The 21883-nt window shown below is 38.7% G+C and overlaps 1 protein-coding gene across 1 annotated transcript; it reads left to right on the top strand.

Annotated features, from left to right (window-relative positions):
• The first annotated feature begins 6546 nt into the window (after positions 1 to 6546).
• LOC119720924 (alpha-N-acetylgalactosamine-specific lectin-like) lies at positions 6547 to 6996 on the top strand. Its single transcript, XM_038190789.1, has one exon. It carries the CDS (start codon positions 6547 to 6549, stop codon positions 6994 to 6996), a length of 450 nt encoding a protein of 149 aa, XP_038046717.1.
• Positions 6997 to 21883: the final 14887 nt, after the last annotated feature.

Below are 21883 nucleotides of genomic sequence, written 5' to 3'. Positions count from 1 at the left end.
CTGGATTGAGAGAGCCTAACTACATGTAATTCTTTACAGGAGCTCTCTCAAAGGCAAAATGACAGTCTTACAGAATTAAACAGTGATTAAACATGGGAACCGGCCTGGACCAAAGGAATGGGAGTGGTATCGGGTAGAGATCAAAGGAAATGAAGAGACTAGGGGAAGGGGCAGGGAAAGGAACGCTGAGTGTGGTAGGGGTTGGCAGATATAAAAGGGGGTGTGAAGAGAGGGATATGATGCAGCACGATGGCCAAGTGATTCAATGCCCTGTAAAATCACATCTGAAATGGAACAGGTTGAGATGGTGACCATGCAACATGGATGGCTAGTCTCGTATAGTCTTGACAGTCGATCGATGACTATTGTAACGCAAATCGGCTCTGTCAGGTAGCCAGTTCAGACCGATCAAGCCCTGCGGTTGTAGGTCACGGTCTTGGATAGTCAATTATCGCATTAACACTGAACTTCTAATGTCCACAAGCGAAGCGTAACACTTCAATGCAATCAATGTAGTCATTCTCTGTTGCAATGAAGTTCCAGACTTCATTTGTTCAACTGATGTCTACATCCAACGCTCACATCATGTCGATAACAAAATCATAACACCTTACCGAATCTAACCCCTTTTATAGCAAAATCTCCCCATAGAAACCATGTACAAAGTCATTACAGTGTGGTTGTGTAATCCTATTGCAATCCAACGGTGCAATTTATAACCCTAATTTACATATAGCTGACTCTGAAAAAAACAACACGGCTTAAACTGCTGGGTGTACAAAGTAGTACATGTAATAAATAATCAACTCTGGAGCGTTACATATAGGGCCCAAAGAGTCAGAATTCTTGGTCGATTTACATTTTGACCATTAGCTTTCTTATCCCTCGGGAATGTCCATTGCTACAGCACTGTGACCGCAAGCCTCGACCATTCAAAGCGTGAATGCAAGCGGCCTTTGAACACGATGATCGCTGCCTTTTTTAGTTGGTAACCAAAAGAACCTTCCTATTTCGCTCCAAACAGGACGCTGGGAAGGGCTGATGAATTCACGCTCTGATTGGATAGATTTTGCGTGACCTGCGACCTGCAAGTCATCACGGCCACGACTGTGACCCAGCAAGGTTTTAAACGGCTGAGTCATCACTCGTTTATTAATTCATAATTGTGTGTTTTCGTTGAAAAGCGTAATAATGTAGGAAAATCTTTGTATAAAACCTTATCTTTTTTTGTACATTTTCAATTCCCGTCACTTCCTCAGGCTCCGTTTCGAATTCACGAAGGGTCAAATTGCATATTATGCGACGTTCAAAATGTGTCCACATGGTCCCCAATGAAAATGAAACCACATCCGGTATGGAATGTGTGCATTTGAGAAAGTTTTCGTATGGCATTTGCTGGCATTGGCGGTCTTAAACAGCTGCAGCCAGATGATTTATACATAGGTCATGATAAATTACCCAGAATGCCATCCCCACTTCCTTCACAAGATTCTGTGAAGCTCATCAGCCCTTCCCGGCGGCGATTTTTTTTTCCATACCACATGATGGCTACTATACATAGAATTATGCTGGAGGGCCCTAGCAAAAGCATAATGTTTAAAACTACCACATCGATCGAGTCACTGCTGTAGTGTCATGGATATTACAAATCCGATGGTGAGAGTTCGATTCCCATTGGATGCTTTTTTAAATGTCTTCTTCTTAACTTTTTTTTCCTCTTAAAAAGGTTTGTCAGTCATTCGGAACATTTGTCTTTTACCAATATGTGGTTTGGAGTGTTTTTTTTTCTCAAGGGAAAATAAAGTCCGAGACCCAGACTTGCAACTCAACGTACTCCGAAATGCGTACGGAAAAAAATCGCTTCCCGGCGCCCTGTTTGCAGGGCGGGGGGTACGAGCGAACCTCCCTATATGCTGCATAATAAGTCATGTCACGTCGTTGCTCTTCTTTTTTTTATAAATATATTTTACGACAAGATAGGTTTTACAACTGTGCAGTTGTTAGATGTGAGTTATGAATTCAAGTTATCGATGTGCAGTTGTTGGTAAGATAAATTTGATTTTTTTTTCCAGATAAGTTATCATGTCTTTTAATTGGCGATATATCATTTATGAAACATGATTTTTTTGGGGGAAATTTTTACAAGTTTCCATACTAAAGGTATAGAGCATTTTGTTCGTCATGAAATGATTGTTGCTGTAATGTTGACCACATTGATATCCAACTGGGAACAAACACTTCAAAATCTTCGCTCGTACCCCCCGCCCTGCAAACAGCACGCTGGGATACTCTGATGAATTAACGCTCTGATTGGTTGGATTTTGCGTGACCGGTGACGTCCAGGAAGTGGGTCTAGGCACTGTAAGACATGAACTTGGGGGTCACGGTAGCCTCGCCGGCGGTTGGACGCGTCGGCGGAGCTCCGCCATGCCGTCGGCGCGTACTGCTCGACACCCTGGGGACGAGGTTGCTTCGCTAGCGCTATGCATGCAGTCATATGTCTATGCATGTGGTGCATTTAAAATACAGCGCGAACAGCGACCTCAGTGGGGGGGGGGGGGGGGGGGCCGCTGGGGGGGGGGCGCTGGGGGGGGGGGGGCTGAAACATTTCATGGGGGGCGTCATGCAGGGGCGTCAATCGCTTCTCAAAAGTGGGGGGGGGGGGCGGACATACCTTGATCAGAACTGATGTGAAGCGCGAAGCCCTTAGGGTGTGGGGTTCGGGGCCCGCTTAAGGGCCCCGAAAAAAAATTTGATTCTAGATGTTCTGTGGTGTGATCTGAAGCAATTTCTTACCACTTTCCTCCATGTTAGTTTTCTTAGCAAAAGATTATTATTTGAACATCGTTTTCGATGTTGGAGTCATTGAATCAGCTATCGGTATTCTGAGCTATAGGCGTGGGGTTCGGGGCCCGCTTTAAGGGCCCCGAAAAAAATTGGATTCTCGATGCTCTGTGGTTTGATCTGAGGCAATTTCTTACCACTTTAACCAATAATTATCTTAGCACAAAAGAAAATAATTTAAACATATTTTTCGAGGTTTTCTCAACTAAAGGCATAAGAAAAAATTTTGAACATTGTTTTCGAGGTTGGAGTCATTGAATCAGCTACCAGAATTCTTAGCTTTAGGCGTGGGGTTCGGGGCCCGCTTGATTCTAAATGCTCTGTGGTGCTATCTGAGGCAATTTCTGACCACTTTAACCAATGTTTTCTAAGCAAAAGATACATTGTAGTACATAATAGGGCCCTGTAAATGAGACACGAGTTTAAATATCTGGGGGGGGGGGACATTTGATATTGTGTCCCCCACCCTTCAAAAAGTGGGGGGGGGGGGACATGTCCCCTGTCCCCCCCCCCCAGGATTGACGCCCATGGCGTCATGTAGATCAATGATAATTTTTTTAGAAACTCAAAATCTCAGGGGGGGGGGGGCGACTGGGGGGCGACAAGGTTTCATGGGGGGCGGTCGCCCCCCCCCCACGCCCCCCCCCCCCCCGGTGGCTACGCCACTGCCGTCGGATAATCAGTGTAGTCGCCGCGCCGGCCTATTTATCCGCATTCCGTATATAGTGGAGCTGCTTAGGTCCATTTTTCTCCAAAATCGTGTACTTTGTGGTAAAAGCATGAAAATTGGCACCTGGGGTCAAAATGGGCTAAATCGTCTGAAGATCGGGGCCCATCCTGGATCTTGCCCATTTTGGGGGCGGAGCTTGACTTAAAAAAGGGGGTGCAAACAATACAAACTCATAAAGACTGTATTTAACATCCATTTCCCTTGTTTTTCTATGCTTTTAAATAAACTGAAACACAAAATAAGTCATTCTAGCATTCTAACACCTGCTATTTTCTGGATATGCCATTTTGGTAGATGGTCAAAACACCTTTTTTAAGCTCTTGCAGGAGCTTCTACGTGTCACTTGGTGGTCGGTCGGTCTGTCCGTCTGTCTATTCTCGAAATTTGAAAATATATACATGTATACCAAATTTTAATTTTCAGAAAAGCAAACAAAATAAATTAAATACTTAACAAAGATTGTAACAATTCGGAAAGATGTATGTGAAAAGTTTGTAAATGGAGGCAAAATATGTGCTGTAATGTTATAGTCACGTGGTATTTATCACAAATCGCTATAAATCTAGGTATACATCTAAAGTATGGTGTTTCTATTAAGTGCCATCGGCGTTAGTCTGGTTCCCAGACCATAAGATTCCGAGTATTCCTGATGAATCTTAGGTCCAGTAGCCTCCGGTAATACAATGTATTACAATTTACGTCACGTGACTAAAACGGGAGGAATTCCTCCTTTTTCCGAAAATTTCCGAAGTTTGCCGAAGTCGTTTCGCCGACAATCGGATAGCGCCCGAGTATTTCCGAGTATATAATATAGGTTTAATTAACTGCTAATTGCTTATTAACTTTATTTTAAATGAGTTGATAATTAATATACATTGTTTTCATTTAGAATACTTGAAATTCAACGACGATTTTGTGCCGCATCAAATATACTCGGATCGTACGGGCGAACTTTTTGCTGCGTCATGTACAATTTTGAATTTGACGACCGTTACCGAGATTTTCCAAAACTCGGTCTTCATTCGGCTCCGCCTGCTAACAGTGCTATTTGGTTCCCTAATTTTGAAGATTCCAGATCAACATTACTCAATGTTATCTTAAAAAAAAATTCAAACTGTATTATCATAACTGTATGATATTACGAAGCAAGTGATTTATTTAAAGATTTGATCAGAACATTAAAAGCTACAAGTGATAAAGCGAAATCGGAAACGAAGCCGCGCTTTGAAAAAGGGCCATTAATGTCGTCATGTTTATTTTTAGCCACGGAGGCTGCCTGACCTACAATTTAAGACGTGAGCGTCGGGAATAACAGACTACCATCGGCGTCGCATTACATTTTTTGGGCGTCGTATATTTAAGCTCTGGCAGGGATCGTTTCGATAGATTTTATGCAAGACTTTCAGGCAAGACGGCCAGAACTTATTGTGCACTCACACTTGTTTGCATTGTTCGAACTTTTTTTCCAAATGCTTTCAACTTAACAAAGATGTTGTTTTTGTAAGTTTATATTAGCCATCGACTGAATTCACATTTTATATTCGAGGCACCGTACGTTAGGAGGCGCTCTGACCATCGTTTTGTGTGAATTATTTTGTGATTTGCCCCCAGCTCATAATGAGTGTTATCTGGTGATCAGGTGCAACTGTGCAACCCGATCACCATTCTGAAATGGTTATAAGGGCGGTCGGCATCCTGACCAACATAACATTTCTCTTTAAATTAACTCAAAAAAAATAAGAAATGATACACCCAAAATTGCCATTTCTGTAATCGACAGAGGGCGAAAGACTTCGTACCCTGAGTCCGCATATCCACAGATAAACAGCGCATGCATATTTGCGCTGCAATTTCATTCGATGAATCAGGGTGCATTGTGTCCGCCAGCCCCCCCCCCCCCCCCCCCCCAAAAAAAGGAAGAAAATCTGATATTGTGGGAGGGGAGAAAAAAGGCAGTGACCACCGATCGAGTGTGGGGTTCAGTTAATATTTCTAATTGAAAATAGCATAATGTTCGTGTCGTTTTCTGCTAAACGAGAATGTCATTTAATTTGTTATGTCTTTTTACGTAAACCAATATTGTTCTAAATTAAGTGTAGTTACATGCATCACACAAAGTTTTAAGGATTAAAAACTTGCCTTCAAATATCTGTCTTGCAATTTGTTTCTTAGTCCTCACGTTTATAAAGTTATAGCAATATGAATCCCACAGACAGCCCATTGTCTTTCTCAATGCTCTAAGTTGCGAACAAAATCAGGTCACCAACATTATGGTACAAATAATATGGTCTTGACTAATACTCTTCTGTTGCTTAGTCAGCCAGCAAGCGATATTAAATGCCTCGCCTGAAGCATTGTCCCCACGCTTATTAAAATTGGCTACTTAAATCTGGATTGTTGATTTGAACTAGCCAACAAAGGTGTTGCCATAGAGATTAATTTTCTGCTTCCCCTTTATACCGACGAAACAACAAAGTGGGACGTAAGCAACAAGATCCATTGTTTGCCGCTTGGATCAATATCATTTTGCGTCAGACAACTCCCATTACTAAATTTGCCTCTTTTGTTGATGGACAGTTGATTTTGTTGACTTTTTTTTCACAAGGCATATCTGGGCCAATAAGCAAACAGAGGTGTTACCATAGAAACTAGTTTTTGTCATTGCCCTCATAACGCCAAGATTTAAGTGTGCATGACCATAGCAACAAGATGCATTGTTTGCCGCGTTGATCCATATATTACTTTGCGTCAGACATCTCAGGGAATTGTTGCTGGGACCAGTCCAGTCTTCATTCCCATCATTCGACCTCTCTGTGGAAACACTCGGTACTTGTGTGGGGAACACATCTGATTCTTGCTCAACTCTATTAAAACGAATCACCATGTACTTGCTTCACATGTTCGGCATTGTAGCTATTACTTCAGCGATCAATGCTCAATTTGGGTCAGGTTTCTGCCACTCTCGGCTCACTATGGAATGCTCTTGCCCGCCACAGTGGCAATTGTGGGGAAAAGAGTGTTATCGCCTCACTCCTCGGGTGGCGCAAACTTGGGATCAGGCCAAGTCGGCTTGCCGAGACTTAGGTGGCAAGATGGCTTCTCCTCGATCGCTGGAGGAAATGAACTTCATGACAGATATGGCACGGGAGATGGACGACACTGGCGACTACTTCGTCTGGATTGCTTGTAATGACAGGGAAGTTGAAGGAATTTGGGAGTGTGACGGTCAGGAAGGAATTGAGCCCTTCCTGGAATGGGATATGGGGCAACCAGATAACAATGGCAATCAAGATTGCGTTAATATGGCCGAAAGACATAATGACAGAATGGATGACGCTGGCTGTGAGAGTACGTGGCCCCATATGGCTTTTTGCATTCGTCGAGCTGCTTGCACTTACGGCCTCATCCAGCTCCGTCACTAATGCATCTCTACCGACACCCGTACGGCCGCGTTCTCAACTCAACCTGCCTCCTATACCCAGGAGCCTTGTCACCGAACGTGTTGTGCGCCTTGACTCGGCCTACGTCGAGGTGCGCAGATGTCGCTCCTTGTGCATCGAGAAAATGGAAGAACTGAATAAAATATGCCAGCTAAACAATACTTTACATAGTCGGGTATCAAGAACATGTTTAAAACAAAATCTGGTTAATTCCAGATGCATCGGAATGTTATAAATAAATGGGACAGTAACGGAGATGCTTGCAAACTTGAATTTGAACTTATTGGGGAAAAAACATTGACTTTTTGCAACAAAACATTCAGTGCATCAAAAAGGTATAGGTAACATTGTTTCCGCTCTTCAGAAAAAACCCCAGCCAGGATGTTTTATGAAGTAAGCAAGGTAGGCAAATAGTTTGTGCTCATTATGAACGAGATAGCAACTGGATTAAAATATAATTTAACTGAACAACGTGCGTTTTGCATTTCGCTTTTATTGGTAAACGAACGCTGCGTTTCTGTGTCATTTAACTAAAAGTGTTGAAAGTGCGTAATGACAACCTTAGAAATATTAGTAAACGTGCATTTTCTTGATTTCGTTGATATAATTTACTTTCTTAGAAGGATTGAATCTTACTTGGTTTAGAGCTAAGTCTGCTTGTGTATTCGCCTGAGATTATTAGAGATTGGTGTGTATTTGATCGTTGTAGTTCTAAAAATAAAATGTACATATTAAATACTTTGGTGTTTGATCGTTACAGATTGAAATTTTACATCAGGAACTGTCGATTTGAATTATATGGTCATGACTAGTAACAAACGTTAGCCATGTTTTTTTTTACAAGAATGGTAGAGCCATTATTTTGATGGCCGATGTTGATTGACAATACCCAACTCAATTGAAATGTATGAACATCTTTTTTCCCCTTCATTTATTGTGAATTCGTTGAGACTTTAAACATAGTATCGTTAATTGTATTTAGCTTTCCTGTCAACTGAAAATGAAAATTGAAGCTTGTCAGTTATGTAGTCATTTTGTTAGGCGCAAACGAATTGTGCATTTGCAATTTGGCCTAAATGCGCAAGTTTTAGGGCATGTATACTGTAGTGACAAAGCGTTCCGCGCGGCTATTTCAGAGTTTTTTCCCGAAAAATAAATTCATTTTCTAAATTGCTAGTTTTTTAGCAATACAAAAGTTAACTTTTGAAAGAGACACCGAATGAAAAAAATAACATTTCTAGCCATATTTAGTTATTGAGTTATTATTTAACGATTTCGTATAATTGGCTCGGCTGCCAGACAATAATTCCGTTCGCGCGGGTTAGGCTGGTTTCCGCCCCACAATCAGTATCGATAATGTATGAACCGGTAGCCAGTCTGCGCGAAAAGAGGGTCTGCCAGACAATAATTCCGTTCGCGCGGGGTAGGCTGGTTTCCGCCCCACAATCAGTATCGATAATGTATGAACCGGTAGCCAGTCTGCGCGAAAAGAGGGTCTGCCAGACAATAATTCCGTTCGCGCGGGGTAGGCTGGTTTCCGCCCCACAATCAGTATCGATAATGTATGAACCGGTAGCCAGTCTGCTCGAAAAGAGGGTCTGTTTGTGCCCAAATCAAAAACCTTTTGTGTTGCAGACATCCGCGAAAAGGAGGAAGGAATTTTGTTGATGCGCGGGGAATGCAACTTTAACGCGTATATATAATCGATGTGATCCACTTGAATTCCAGGTGTTTCTGATTTTAATAGTAGTTAGCGGACATTGTAATTCAGTTTCAACTCGATTGAATCACGTTTTAGGCCATCAGCCTCGGTTCAAACTTGGCCACCGGTATCAAAATGAGGGGAATAATCGTCATAGCGATTTTTGGCAAGGTATACACCTCCGGAGTTGGAAAATAATTATGTGAAAGCATTGCAGCGGTGGCAGCTTTTTGGATGTTATCACCCTTTTTCTCAAAATGTCCATCAAAATGCTTGTTACCACTTTAGGGGTGGGCCTTGCGCATGCGCACTATAATCGTTTATGCCCTGATTTGATACCGACCATTTACCCCCAGGCTGATGGCCTATTTTGTTCGGAAACAAGTGCGAGTGCACAATATGTTCTGGCCGTGTTGCAAAAAGTCTTGCATGAAATCGATCCAAAAGATCCCTGCCAGCTTAGAAATGCGACGGCGAAAAACACCGTACTTTTGGTCAATTTTCGGGGCAGACAGACAGACCATCCGACCGACCGACCAGTGACACGTACAAGCTCCAAGGCCAGAGAATGCACCCACTTCTAGTAACAGCAAAGGGTTCCGTCGTAAGCGCTGAAATGCCTCAAAATATAACCACAATAGCCGAATCATGTTGGAAAAATATTTATGGATAGTTTTATATCAACAACTATCCTTACCCAGATAACTCGCTGATTAACAATATAATGTAAATGAATCGTGATAACCTCGCAGTTTGACACCCCTAAGAGAGTTTTTGACCCCGCCCCTCTGCTACTTGCGACTTTCTTTTGAAAATGTCATTTCAGACCAAAATAAAATAGTTCTAATTATTTTGGGACTCACATCATTGATTTGAAAATCTCGTAATCAATAACAAAAATAAAGGATGTAGGCAGTAGGCATAAAAGAATGAAAGTTTCATCGATCGAAACTTTTTCTATAGGTCTGTTTAATTTCAGGCTAGGCTACATGTATAAATTGTTTTTATGCCAGTATTATTAATGTTGTTACTGCTCTGATCCTGTGGTTTTGAAAACTGATTTTGTTTTGGAAACAAACTAGAATGTCTGGACAAGTACATTTTGAAAATCGTTCAAATCGGTCGGTTGCTAAAATGTACATCACATGATCACTACATTAATCTCAAAACTCTAGATCTGTGTACTTCATAATAGTTCATAATAAAATAATATATGTTGTAGTAACAAAACATGAAGGCCTCACAGTCTCTTGTTATTTTTAGGCAACGGTCACGTGATCTATGGGAAAGCGATGGGATGTACATGTACCGTGATGATCAAACAGCACAAAAGAAAATTAACGACGGATGATATGTCGGCTCTTAAATCTACTTTCAAACATAATGTCCCTAGTGACAATTTCTCTCCCTGACTGATAATGCTATACAGAACGTTTTCCTGTCCCATCGGCGACAAATTTGCGAGAAGACACTTTATGGCATGTCAACTCTTCAAAAAAGGCACTTCAAAGATACAGCAGTGTGCACATCCCCCGCCCAATTATTATAAACGGCGGTTGGTGATCTCTTACCAACAAGATGACCGGGGGGGGGGGGGGCGCACGTACGGACCGTCAACTTAATTGGAAAACCGAAAAGCGCGGGGGGAACGGTGGCGGATCCAGGATTTCCCAAAGGGCGGGGGGGGGGGGGTTAACCTGTGCGGGAAGTTTTGTTGTGACACGTACACTATAACTCGCGAAGCTAGCCACGGCGTGGGGTTCGGAGCCCGCCTACCCCGAAACTTTTGAACTTGGAAGAAACATTTAGAAATTCTTCAGCATTTAAGCATTTCGTGGACCATTGCACTTCGAGGGTTTGTAAAAAAAAATAAAAAAAGGTAGAAGCCATGCACAGGTCTGTGAGCTTCTATTTCTTTGAAATTTGGATGAAATTGGGGCCATTCATTAAAAGCGCTCTATTTTGCAATGGAGTGTAGGCACCGTTTTTGAAAATAGCGATAAGCTAATATCTCCGAGAAGTCATGAGATTACCCCCAAACAATTGAAAAGAAAATGATAGATAATGTACTAAGCTTTAATTTGGTGTGTGTCTCCGCCTGTCTCGAAAACCATGGAGACGGTTGTGAGTATTTTTTATCCGAATTTCTGAAGTGTGGGAATTTATCATAGGGGTCTATGGCAGTTTATAACACCTCGCCCACAGATTCTGTGTCTCGATTGGCCGAGAGCAAGTCACATGATACTTTCTATTTTTGCTATCTTTCTGTACACGGCCAAAAGTACTATGCCCATAGCAACCAAAGTACTATACCATTAGCAACCAAAGTACTATTTCCACGGCGAGGTATACGTGTGCAAATGCATGCTGGTGTGCGCGTTACGCGTTGTGCGTAGCGCGTTTTGTTCCAAAGAGAGCGCGCAACTGAGTTGGGTTCAAACATTTCGTGAAGGGGTAGTTTGGAAGAGAGAAATACATTTTCCAACAATTTTGTATTGAAATTGAAGTCTATTTCAACTGTGTTCAGATTTAAATAATTTAAAACCTTAAAACCAAGCAGAATTTTTGGTGAAGTGTAATAAAACAAATATTGAATGCTTTATCTCGTGGTGAAGTAAAACTAGCCTCCCGAGGTGATCCATGGAGCATTTTATTTTCCCTTCGCCTCGGGAAAATAGAATGTCCATGGATCACCTCGGGAGGCTAGTTTTACTCATAGATATAGACCGCTTGCAGACGCGTTCGATAATTGACGCGCTAAGGTGAGCGACGCCATGTTATGGGACAAAATGTGCGTGAATTGATATACGCCTGTCCCACAACATGGCGTCGCGCGCCTTCGCGCGTCGATTATCGAACGCGTCTGCAAGCGGTCTGTAGAATAAAAAGACTAGATCGGCAGCGCGTCCACACGCGCAGACTTTCATGGAGGGTCACGTGCTGGAGGAAAGATACAACTAATGCGCGAAAACGTGACGAACGCAACGCAATACTCGGTGCGCATTTCGGGCTTCGCGCGCGTTGAGCTTGGTCACGTGCTGGAGGAAAGATACATTTAGCTCCACTACTTTACGTTAATTAGTTGCGCGTCCACGAGGGACAACTAAAATGGCGAAGATTTATCGCAAAGTGAACGGGCGCGTGTGGACGAGCTGCCGATCTAGTCTTTTTATTCTATATCTCTATGGCTTTACTACACCACTCGAATATGGCGTGTCAAACGTTGCAATATTCAATATTTTGCAATATATATGTTGGATGTTCAATATGTGTTTGTTATCTGCGATTTTCAATTTATATGTGCGATGTTTTTGACGATATATATGTGCGATGTTTTCAATATTATGTTCGATTTTTTGCATTAAATATGCGATGTTTTTCGATACAATTGTGTGTGTTGTTTTACAATATATTTGCGATATTTTCAAATATGTGAGCAATGTTTTACACATATGTTTGACATTTCGAGCTATTTGTATTCGATGTTTCATCGGTATGTTTGCATTCGATCTTTTGCAAAATGCATTTGATGTTTCCCTTTTCATTCGATGTTTCGTTAAAAGTCAAAGTCTGGTTACTAGACCGCAAAAGTCTGACTATTTTGCCTAAAGTCAGTGTATGAGACGTCAGGGGATCGCGTAAAGTGATTAGAGCCAGACCTAAACGGTAAAAACCGGAATGGTGGGTAATTCTTTAAGCATACGCAGTGCATGACACATTAGCTGCAAATTGCAGATTGTTAGGGCCTAACCTTGTATTTCTAGCAAAATTGGGCAAAAAGAAATGTTTATGAAAAATTTTAAATTGTAAGAGGTGTACCTTGTATTTTTAGTATAATTTGGCAAAATCAGATTTGTATGAAAAATCTAAAATGGTAAGGGGTTAACCTTGCTTTTTTAGCAAAATTTGGAGCATATTTTACTAAAATTAGGCAAAATCAGATGCTTGTAAAAAATCCAGATGTACAGTTTCCACAAAAAACAGCTGTTGAAAAAGAGCCCAATGTTGAACTTTACTGAGTCTGAGGTCTATCGAGGGGACGATCCTTATTTCAACTCCTGGAGATTCGCTGACAGTCTCTATTTTTCTTTTTAAGAAAGTCGAAATAGCTGAAAAGGGAGGTGAGAATCTATATGTGCCCGAATACAAAGAGTAGAAATCTACGCGTCTGCCTTTTGAAAATACACAATTGCGGTGTTCGTTGTTGCGTAATGATCCGCCTAGCACACGACTGTTTTGCACATTAGGCTGTGTTAAGCAGCTTCCTAACAAACCAAACACACTAGGCTCATTATATCGACTTGTTTTTACCCATTGAGGTAAAGCAAATGGACCCAGTAATCTTCCTGGCGCGTTTGCTCACCTATAAAGACAACTTTTCTCAGTTTAAGGAACATTCTAAGGTAACGAAATGGCCGAGTGGTTACGATTCGTCGTCCACGATTAGCGGGGTCCCGGGTTCGAATCCCGCTGGTGTCTTTTTGGTTTTTAACGTATGAGTTCAATTATTTACTATAAGAGATTTAATTCCCCGTCGTAAAGTACCAACAGTACCTTAGCTTAACCGGTAAGCACTGCTGCTGGTACTGTCCGCGAGTTCCAGGTTGGCGCCTTCGTACAGGTTCAGGGCATGTGGTCCACTCGGAGGATCAGGGCTTAGGGGCCGCCCTGTTCCTCCCTTAGCTCTTTGCTTTTACATGGTGCCTGGCCCTCCGGGGTTATATGGATGGATAGGGAAGGAAGTGTGTATTGGTCGGGGACGCCGAGACCCTGGAAGAGAACTAAGGGATCGGCTGGGGCATTGTTATGGCTCAGACCGATCCCTGAAAGCTTGACTAGCACATAACTTTTTGATTTTTTTTACCCAGCTCTATCTTTTATACTTTGGTTTAGTTTGATATCTACAGCTGCTCGGCAGGTCTACGGGTAGTATTTAAGTTGAAACAAAGGTGTATGTCATAAATCAATGAATATTTCATAATTGACTATAATCAAAGAGATTCGTTTGATCAATTTGACTATCATTATATAATGACGCGATTGCCAATTGACGTAAGAAACGCCATAAATTATACCGGGAAAGAATAAAGATGTACATTGTAATATAAATATTTATTTATACATCTTTCAAATAACGTGTCTTTAATTGTGAGCATTCCAAACAATACAATAATTCGCAATAGTAATAGCATGGTATATGATAGCACGATCAACGCGTCTCTATTAAATTTAAAAAAAATATAATTTAGGCCCCTATGTGTGAAATATTCTTTGATTGACTATGAGCATTCCATACGAATGAGTTAATTCGCAAAATATAGCAACAACAAAAGAGAAAGGAAAAAGAGAAAATTCTTTTACCCTAAAAACTGGAAAAATAATTTGTTTTAAAAAAGTCAAATGGGACACTTCATGTATTGATTTAACAGTTTGCCAGGGGTTAACCTTACATTTTAGCAAAATTGGGAACAATCAGATGTTTATGAAACATTTCAAATTGTAAGGGGTTAACCTTGCATTTTTTTAGGAAAATAGGGCAAAATCAGGTGTTTATGGAAAATTTCAGATGGTAAGGTGTTTACTTTGCATTTTTAGCAAAATTGGGCAAAATCAGATTTTTATGAAAAATCAAAAATTGTGCCAAATTAGGGCAAAATCAGATGTTTCTGGAAAATTGCAGATTGAAAGGGGTTAACCTTGTTTTTTTAAGCGAAATTGGGAAAAAATCAGATGTTTTTTGAAAATTGCAGATTGTAAGGGGTTTTCTTGGCATTTTAAGCACAACTGGGCAATATCAGATTTATATGAAAAATCTCAAATTGTAAGGGGTGAACCTTGTATTTTTAGCGAAATTGGGCAAAATCAGATCTTTCTGGAGAATTTCAGATTGTAAGGGGTTAACCTTGCTTTTGTAGTAAAATTTGGCAAAATAAGATGTGTATGAAAAATTTCAAATTGTCAGTGGTTAACCTTGCATTTTTTAGCAAAATAGGGCAAAAGCAGATTTTTATGAAAAATCAAAAATTGTAAGGGGTTAACCTTGCCAAATTAGGACAAAATCAGATGTTTCTGGAAAATTGCAGATTGAAAGGGGTTAACCTTGCTTTTTTAAGCGAAATTGGGAAAAATCAGATGTTTTTTGAAAATTGCAGATTGTAAGGGGTTAACTTGGCATTTTTAGCATAACTGGGCAATATCAGATTTATATGAAAAATCTCAAATTGTAAGGGGTGAACCTTGTATTTTTAGCAAAATTGGGCAAAATCAGATCTTTCTGGAAAATTTCAGATTGTAAGGGGTTAACCTTCCGTTTTTTAGTAAAATTGGGCAAATTTAAATGTTTATTAAAAAAATCTCAAATTGTAAGGGGTGAACCTTGCATTTTTTTTAGCAAAATAGGGCAAAATCAGGTGTTTATGAAAAATGTCAGATTGTAAGGGGTTCACCTTGCATTTTTAGCAAAATTAGGAAAAATCAGATTTGTATGAAAAATCAAAAATTGTAAGAGATTCCTTTGCCCAATTAGGGCAAAATCAGATGTTTCTGGAAAATTGAAGATTGAAAAGGGTTAACCTTGCATTTTTAGCAAAACTGGGCAATATCAGATTTTGATGAAAAATCTCAAATTGTAAGGGGTGAACTTTGCATTTTTAGCAAAATTGGGCAAAATCAGATGTTTCTGAAAAATTTCAGATGAAAGGGGGTTTAACCTTGCTTTTTTAGCGAAATTGGGGAAAATCAGATTTGTATGAAAAATCAAAAATTGTAAGGGGTTAACCTTTGCCGAATTAGTGCACTAAAAAAGCAAGGTTAACCCCCTTACATCTTTACAAAATTTCAAATTGTTAGGGGTTAACCTTGCATTTTTTAGCAAAATACGGCAAAACCAGGTGTTCATGAAAAAGTTCAGATTGTAAAGGTTCTCCTTGCATTTTTAGCAAAATTGGGAAATATCAGATTTGTATGAAAAATCAAAAATTGTAAGGGGTTAACATTTGCCAAATTAGGGGAAGTCAGATGTTTCTTGAAAATTGCAGATTGAAAGGGGTTAACCTTGCATTTTAAGCAAAATTGGGCAAAATCAGATGTTTCTGAAAAAAATTCCGATGTAAGGAATTCACTTTACTTTTTTTTCGAAAAATTTGGTAAAAATTTTATGTTTATGGAAAATTTCAAATTGTAAGGGGTTCAGATTGCCTTTTTTTAAGCAAAATAGGGCAAAATCAGATGTTTATGGAAAATTTTAAATTGTAAGGTGTTAACCTTGCGTTTTTAGTAAAATTGGGAAATTTAAATGCTTATGAAAAATTTCAATGTGTCAGTGGTTAACCTTGCATTTTTAGCAAAATAGGGCAAAATCAGGTGTTTATGGAAAATTTTAGATTGTAAGGGGTTCACTTTGCAGTTTTAGCAAAATTGGGCAAAATCAGATTTGTATGAAAATTCAAAAATTGTAAGGGGTTAACCTTGCTTTTTTAAGCGAAATTGGGAAAAATCAGATGTTTCTTAACAATTGCAGATTCTAAGGGGTTAACTTGGCATTTTTAGCATAACTGGGCAATATCAGATTTATATGAAAAATCTCAAATTGTAAGGGGTGAACCTTGTTTTTTCAGCGGAAACTTTACATCTGGATTTATAGAAGCATCTGTTTCTGCCCAATTTTAGTAAAATATTCTCCAAATTTTGCTAACAAAGCAAGGTGAACCCCTTACCATTTTAGATTTTTCATACAAATCTGATTTTGCCAAATTTTACTAAATTTACAAGGTACACCTCTTACAGTTTAAAATTTTTCATAAACATAAAAATGCAAGGTTAACCCCTCACAATTTGAATCTTTTTTTCATGAACATCTAATTTTTCCCAATCTTATTCAAAAAGCAAGGTTAACCCCTTACAATCTTAATTTTCCAGAAACATAAGATTTTTTTTCCAATTTCGCTTAAAAAATGCTAGGTTAACCCTTTATAATTTGAAATTTTTCATGCACATTAAAATTTGCCAAATTTCACTAAAAAAGCAAGGATAATCCCTTACATCTGAATTTTCCAGAAACATCTGATTTTGCCCAATTTTGCTAAAATGCAAGGTGTACCCCTTACAATTTGAGATTTTCCATTAGCATCTGATTTTGCCCTGTTTTGCTAAAAAAAAATGCAAGGTGAACCCCTTACAATTTGATTTTTTTTCATAAACATCTAATTTTTACCAAATTTCACTAAAAAAAAAATAAGGTTAATTCCTTGCATCGGAATTTTTTTCAAAAACATCTGATTTTGCCCAATTTTGCTAATATATGCAAGGTTCACCCCTTACAATTTGAGATTTTTCATAAAAATCTCATTTTGCCCAATTTTGCTTATAATGCAAGGTTAACCCCTAACAATTTTTCATGCACATTAAAATTTGCCCAATTTTACTACAAAAGCAAGATTAACCCCTTACAATTTGAAATGTTTCAATCACATCTTATTCTGCCAAATATCACTAAAAAAGCAAGGTTAACCCCTTACAATCAGAAATTTTCCAGAAAGATCTGATTTTGCCCAATTTTGCTTAAAATACGAGGTTCACCCCTTACCATTTGAGATTTTACATAAACATCTTACTTTGCCAAATTTCACTAAAAAAGCAAGGATAATCCCTTTATCTGAAATTTTCCAGAAACATCTGATTTCGCCCAATTTTGCTTAAATGAAAGGTTAACCCCTTACAATTTGACATTTTCCATAAACATCTGATTTTGCCCTATTTTGCTAAAAAAAAAATGCAATCTCAACCCCTTACAATCTGAAAAAAGTAAGGTTAATTCCTTACATCGGAATTTTTTTCAAAAACATCTGATTTTGCCCAATTTTGCTTGTATATGCAAGGTTCACCCCTTACAATTTGAGATTTATCATAAAACTCTCATTTTGCCCAATTCTGCTTCAAATGCAAGGTTAACCCCTTTCAATCTGCAATTTTCCAGAAACATCTGATTTTGCCCTAATTTGGCAAAGAGTAACCCCTTACAATTTTTAATTTTTCATACAAATCTGATTTTTCCCAATTTTGCTTAAAATGCAGGGTGAACCCGTTACAATCTGAACTTTTTCATGAACACCTGGTTTTGCCGTATTTTGCTGAAAAATGCAAGGTTAACCCCTTACAATTTGAAATTTTTCATGCACATTAAAATTTGCCCAATTTTACTAAAAATGCAAGGTTAACCCCCTTACATCTGAAATTTTTCAGAAACATCTGATTTTGCCCAATTTTGCTAAATATGCAACGTTCACCCCTTACAATTTGAGATTTTTCATAAAAATCTGATATTGCCCAGTTTTGCTTAAAATGCAAGGTTAACCCCTTTCAATCTGCAATTTTCCAGAAACATCTGATTTTGCCCTAATTGGGCAAAGGTTAACCTCTTACAATTTCTGATTTTTCATACAAATCTGATTTTTCCCAATTTTGCTAAAAATTACAATCTAACATTTTTCATAAACACCTGATTTTGCCTTATTTTGCTAAAAAATGCAAGGTTCACCCCTTACAATTTGAGATTTTTCATAAACATTTAAATTTGCCCAATTTTACTACAAAAGCAAGGTTAACCCCTTATTATTTGAAATTTTTCATTCACATCTTATTTTGCCAAAAATCACTAAAAAAGCAAGGTTAACCCCTTACAATCTGAAATTGTCCAGAAACATCTGATTTTGCCCAATTTCGCTAAAAATACAAGGTTCACCCCTTACAATTTGAGATTTTCCATATAAATCTGATATTGCCCAGTTATGCTAAAAATGCCGAGTTACCCCTTACAATCTTCAATTTTCAAGAAACATCTGTTTTTTCCCTATTTTGCTTAAAAAAGCAAGGTTAACCCCTTTGAATCTGCAACTTTCCAGAAACATCTGATTTTCCCTAATTTGGCAAGGTTAACCTTTTACAATTTTTGATTTTTCATAGAAATCTGATTTTGCCCAATGTTGCTAAAAATGCAAAGTTAACCCTTTACAAGCTGAAATTTTCCATAAACACCTGATTTTGCCAAATTTTACTACAAAAGCAAGGTTAACCCCTTACAATCTGAAATTTTGCAGAAAGAAATGATTTTGCCCAATTTCGAAAAAAAATGCAAGGTTCACCCCTTACTATATGAAATGTTTCATAAACATTTCAATTTTACTAAAAATGCAAGGTTAACCTCTTACAAGCTGCAATTTTCCAGAAACATCTGATTTTTCCCAATTTTGCTAAGATGTAAGGCTAACTCCTTACAAAACTGTTAAATCAATACATGAAGTGTCCCATTTGACTTTTTTAAAACAAATTATTTTTCCAGTTTTTAGGGTAAAGGAATTTTCTCTTTGTCCTTTCTCTTTTGTTGTTGCTATATTTTGCGAATTAACTCATTCGTATGGAATGCTCATAGTCAATCAAAGAATATTTCACACATAGGGGCCTTAATTATATATTTTTTAATTTAATAGAGACGCATTGATCGTGCTATCATATACCATTCTAATACCATTGCGAATTACTGTATTGTTTGGAATGCTCACAATTAAAGACACGTTATTTGAAAGATGTATGAATAATATTTATATTACAATGTACATCTTTATTCTTTCCCGGTATATAGTCAATTATGAAATATTCATTGATTTATGACATACACCTTTGTTTCAATTTTGATACTACCCGTAGACCTGCCGAGCAGCTGTAGATATCAAACTAAACCAAAGTATAAAAGATAGAGCTGGGTAAAAAAAATAAAAAAGTTATATGCTAGTCAAGCTTTCAGGGATCGGTCTGAGCCATAACAATGCCCCAGCCGATCCCTTAGTTCTCTTCCGGGGTCTCGGCGTCCCCGACCAATACACACTTCCTTCCCTATCCATCCATATAACCCCGGAGGGCCAGGCACCATGTAAAAGCAAAGAGCTAAGGGAGGAACAGGGCGGCCCCTAAGCCCTGATCCTCCGAGTGGACCACATGCCCTGAACCTGTACGAAGGCGCCAACCTGGAACTCGCGGACAGTACCAGCAGCAGTGCTTACCGGTTAAGCTAAGGTACTGTTGGTGCTTTACGACGGGGAATTAAATCTCTTATAGTAAATAATTGAACTCATACGTTAAAAACCAAAAAGACACCAGCGGGATTCGAACCCGGGACCCCGCTAATCGTGGACGACGAATCGTAACCACTCGGCCATTTCGTTACCTTAGAATGTTCCTTAAACTGAGAAAAGTTGTCTTTATAGGTGAGCAAACGCGCCAGGAAGATTACTGGGTCCATTTGCTTTACCTCAATGGGTAAAAACAAGTCGATATAATGAGCCCAGTGTGTTTGGTTTGTTAGGAATCTGCTTAACACAGCCTAATGTGCAAAACAGTCGTGTGCTAGGCGGATCATTACGCAACAATGAACACCGCAATTGTGTATTTTCAAAAGGCAGACGCGTACTAGATTTCTACTCTTTGTATTCGGGCACATATAGATTCTCACCTCCCTCTTCAGCTATTTCGACTTTCTTAAAAAGAAAAATAGAGACTGTCAGCGAATCTCCGGGAGTTGAATAAGGATCGTCCCCTCGATAGACCTCAGACTCAGTAAAGTTCAACATTGGGCTCTTTTTCAACAGCTGTTTTTGCGGAAACTTGGATTTTTTACAAGCATCTGATTTTGCCCAATTTTAGTAAAATATTCTCCAAATTTTGCTAAAAAAGCAAGGTTAACCCCTTACCATTTTAGATTTTTCATACAAATCTGATTTTGCCAAATTTTACTTAATATACAAGGTACACCTCTTACAATTTAAAATTGTTCATAAACATTTCTTTTTGCCCAATTTTGCTAGAAATACAAGGTTAGGCCCTAACAATCTGCAATTTTCCAGAATCATCTGATTGTGTCATATTTTGCTTTAAAAAAATGCAAGGTTAACCCCTTACAATTGAATTTTTTTCATGAACATCTAATTTTCCCCAATCTTATTCAAAAAGCAAGGTTAACCCCTTACAATCTGCAATTTTCCAGAAACATTTGATTTTTTCCCTTTTTCGCTTTAAAAAAAATGCGAGGTTAACCCCCTTCAATTTGAAATTTCTCGTAACATCTAACTTTGCAAAATTTCACTAAAAAAGCAAGGTAATAATCCCTTACATCTGAAAATTTTCGGAAACATCTGATTCTGCCCAATTTCGCTAAAATATGCAATGGTGTTCACCCCTTAACGTACAATCTGAAAGGTTTCATAAACATCTAACCCCATACAATCTACAATTTTCCAGAAACATCTGATTTTTCCCGATTTTGATAACAAAAAATGCAAGGTTAACCCCTTACATTTGATTTCTTTTCATCTAATTTTGCCCAATTTTACATCTGGAATTTTTCAAACAAATTATCAGGTAACTGGATCATTAAACGGGACAGGTGCACATCGGCCTTGGAGCTCAGACCATGTGTCATGCACTCCTCAATGCATAGATGATCCACATAACACTATGGGTAGTACAGGCACAGCCGGGGGTACTGCCCAAACAATGATGAACGCATTGCGTATGCTTAAAGAATTACCCACAATTCCGGTTTTTACCGCTTAGGTCTGGCTCTAATCACTTTACGCGATCCCCTGACGTCTCAACCACTGACTTTAGGCAAAATAGTCAGACTTTGGCGGTCTAGTAACCAGACTTTGACTCTTAAAGAAACATCGAATGAAAAGGGAAATATCAAATGCATATTGCAAAAGATCGAATGCAAACATACCGATGAAACAACGAATACAAATAGCTCGAAATGTCAAACATATGTGTGAAACATTGCTCACATAATATCGCAAATATATTGTAAAACAACACACACAATTGTATCGAAAAACATCGCACATTTAATGCAAAAAATCGAACATAATATTGAAAACATCGCACATATATATCGTCAAAAACATCGCACATATACATTGAAAATCGCATATAAATGTAAAACATCGCACAAATATATTAAACATCGCGCAAATAATGAAAAACATCGCACTTATATTGAACATCGCACATAAATGTAAAAGATAAACACATATTGAACATCTAACATATACATGTATATTGCAAAATATTGAATATTGCAACGTTTGACATGCCATATTTGAAGCATTCAATATTTGTATA

This window comes from Patiria miniata, unplaced genomic scaffold, assembly GCF_015706575.1.
Source record: "Patiria miniata isolate m_02_andy unplaced genomic scaffold, ASM1570657v1 HiC_scaffold_9, whole genome shotgun sequence".
Taxonomy (NCBI): Eukaryota; Metazoa; Echinodermata; class Asteroidea; order Valvatida; family Asterinidae; genus Patiria; species Patiria miniata.
This window is presented reverse-complemented; position numbering and strand designations above follow the sequence as displayed.

Excerpts from the sequence above, each read along its gene's own strand:
- LOC119720924 (XM_038190789.1), top strand. The coding sequence starts at position 6,547 with ATGGAATGCTCTTGCCCGCCACAGTGGCAATTGTGGGGAAAAGAGTGT.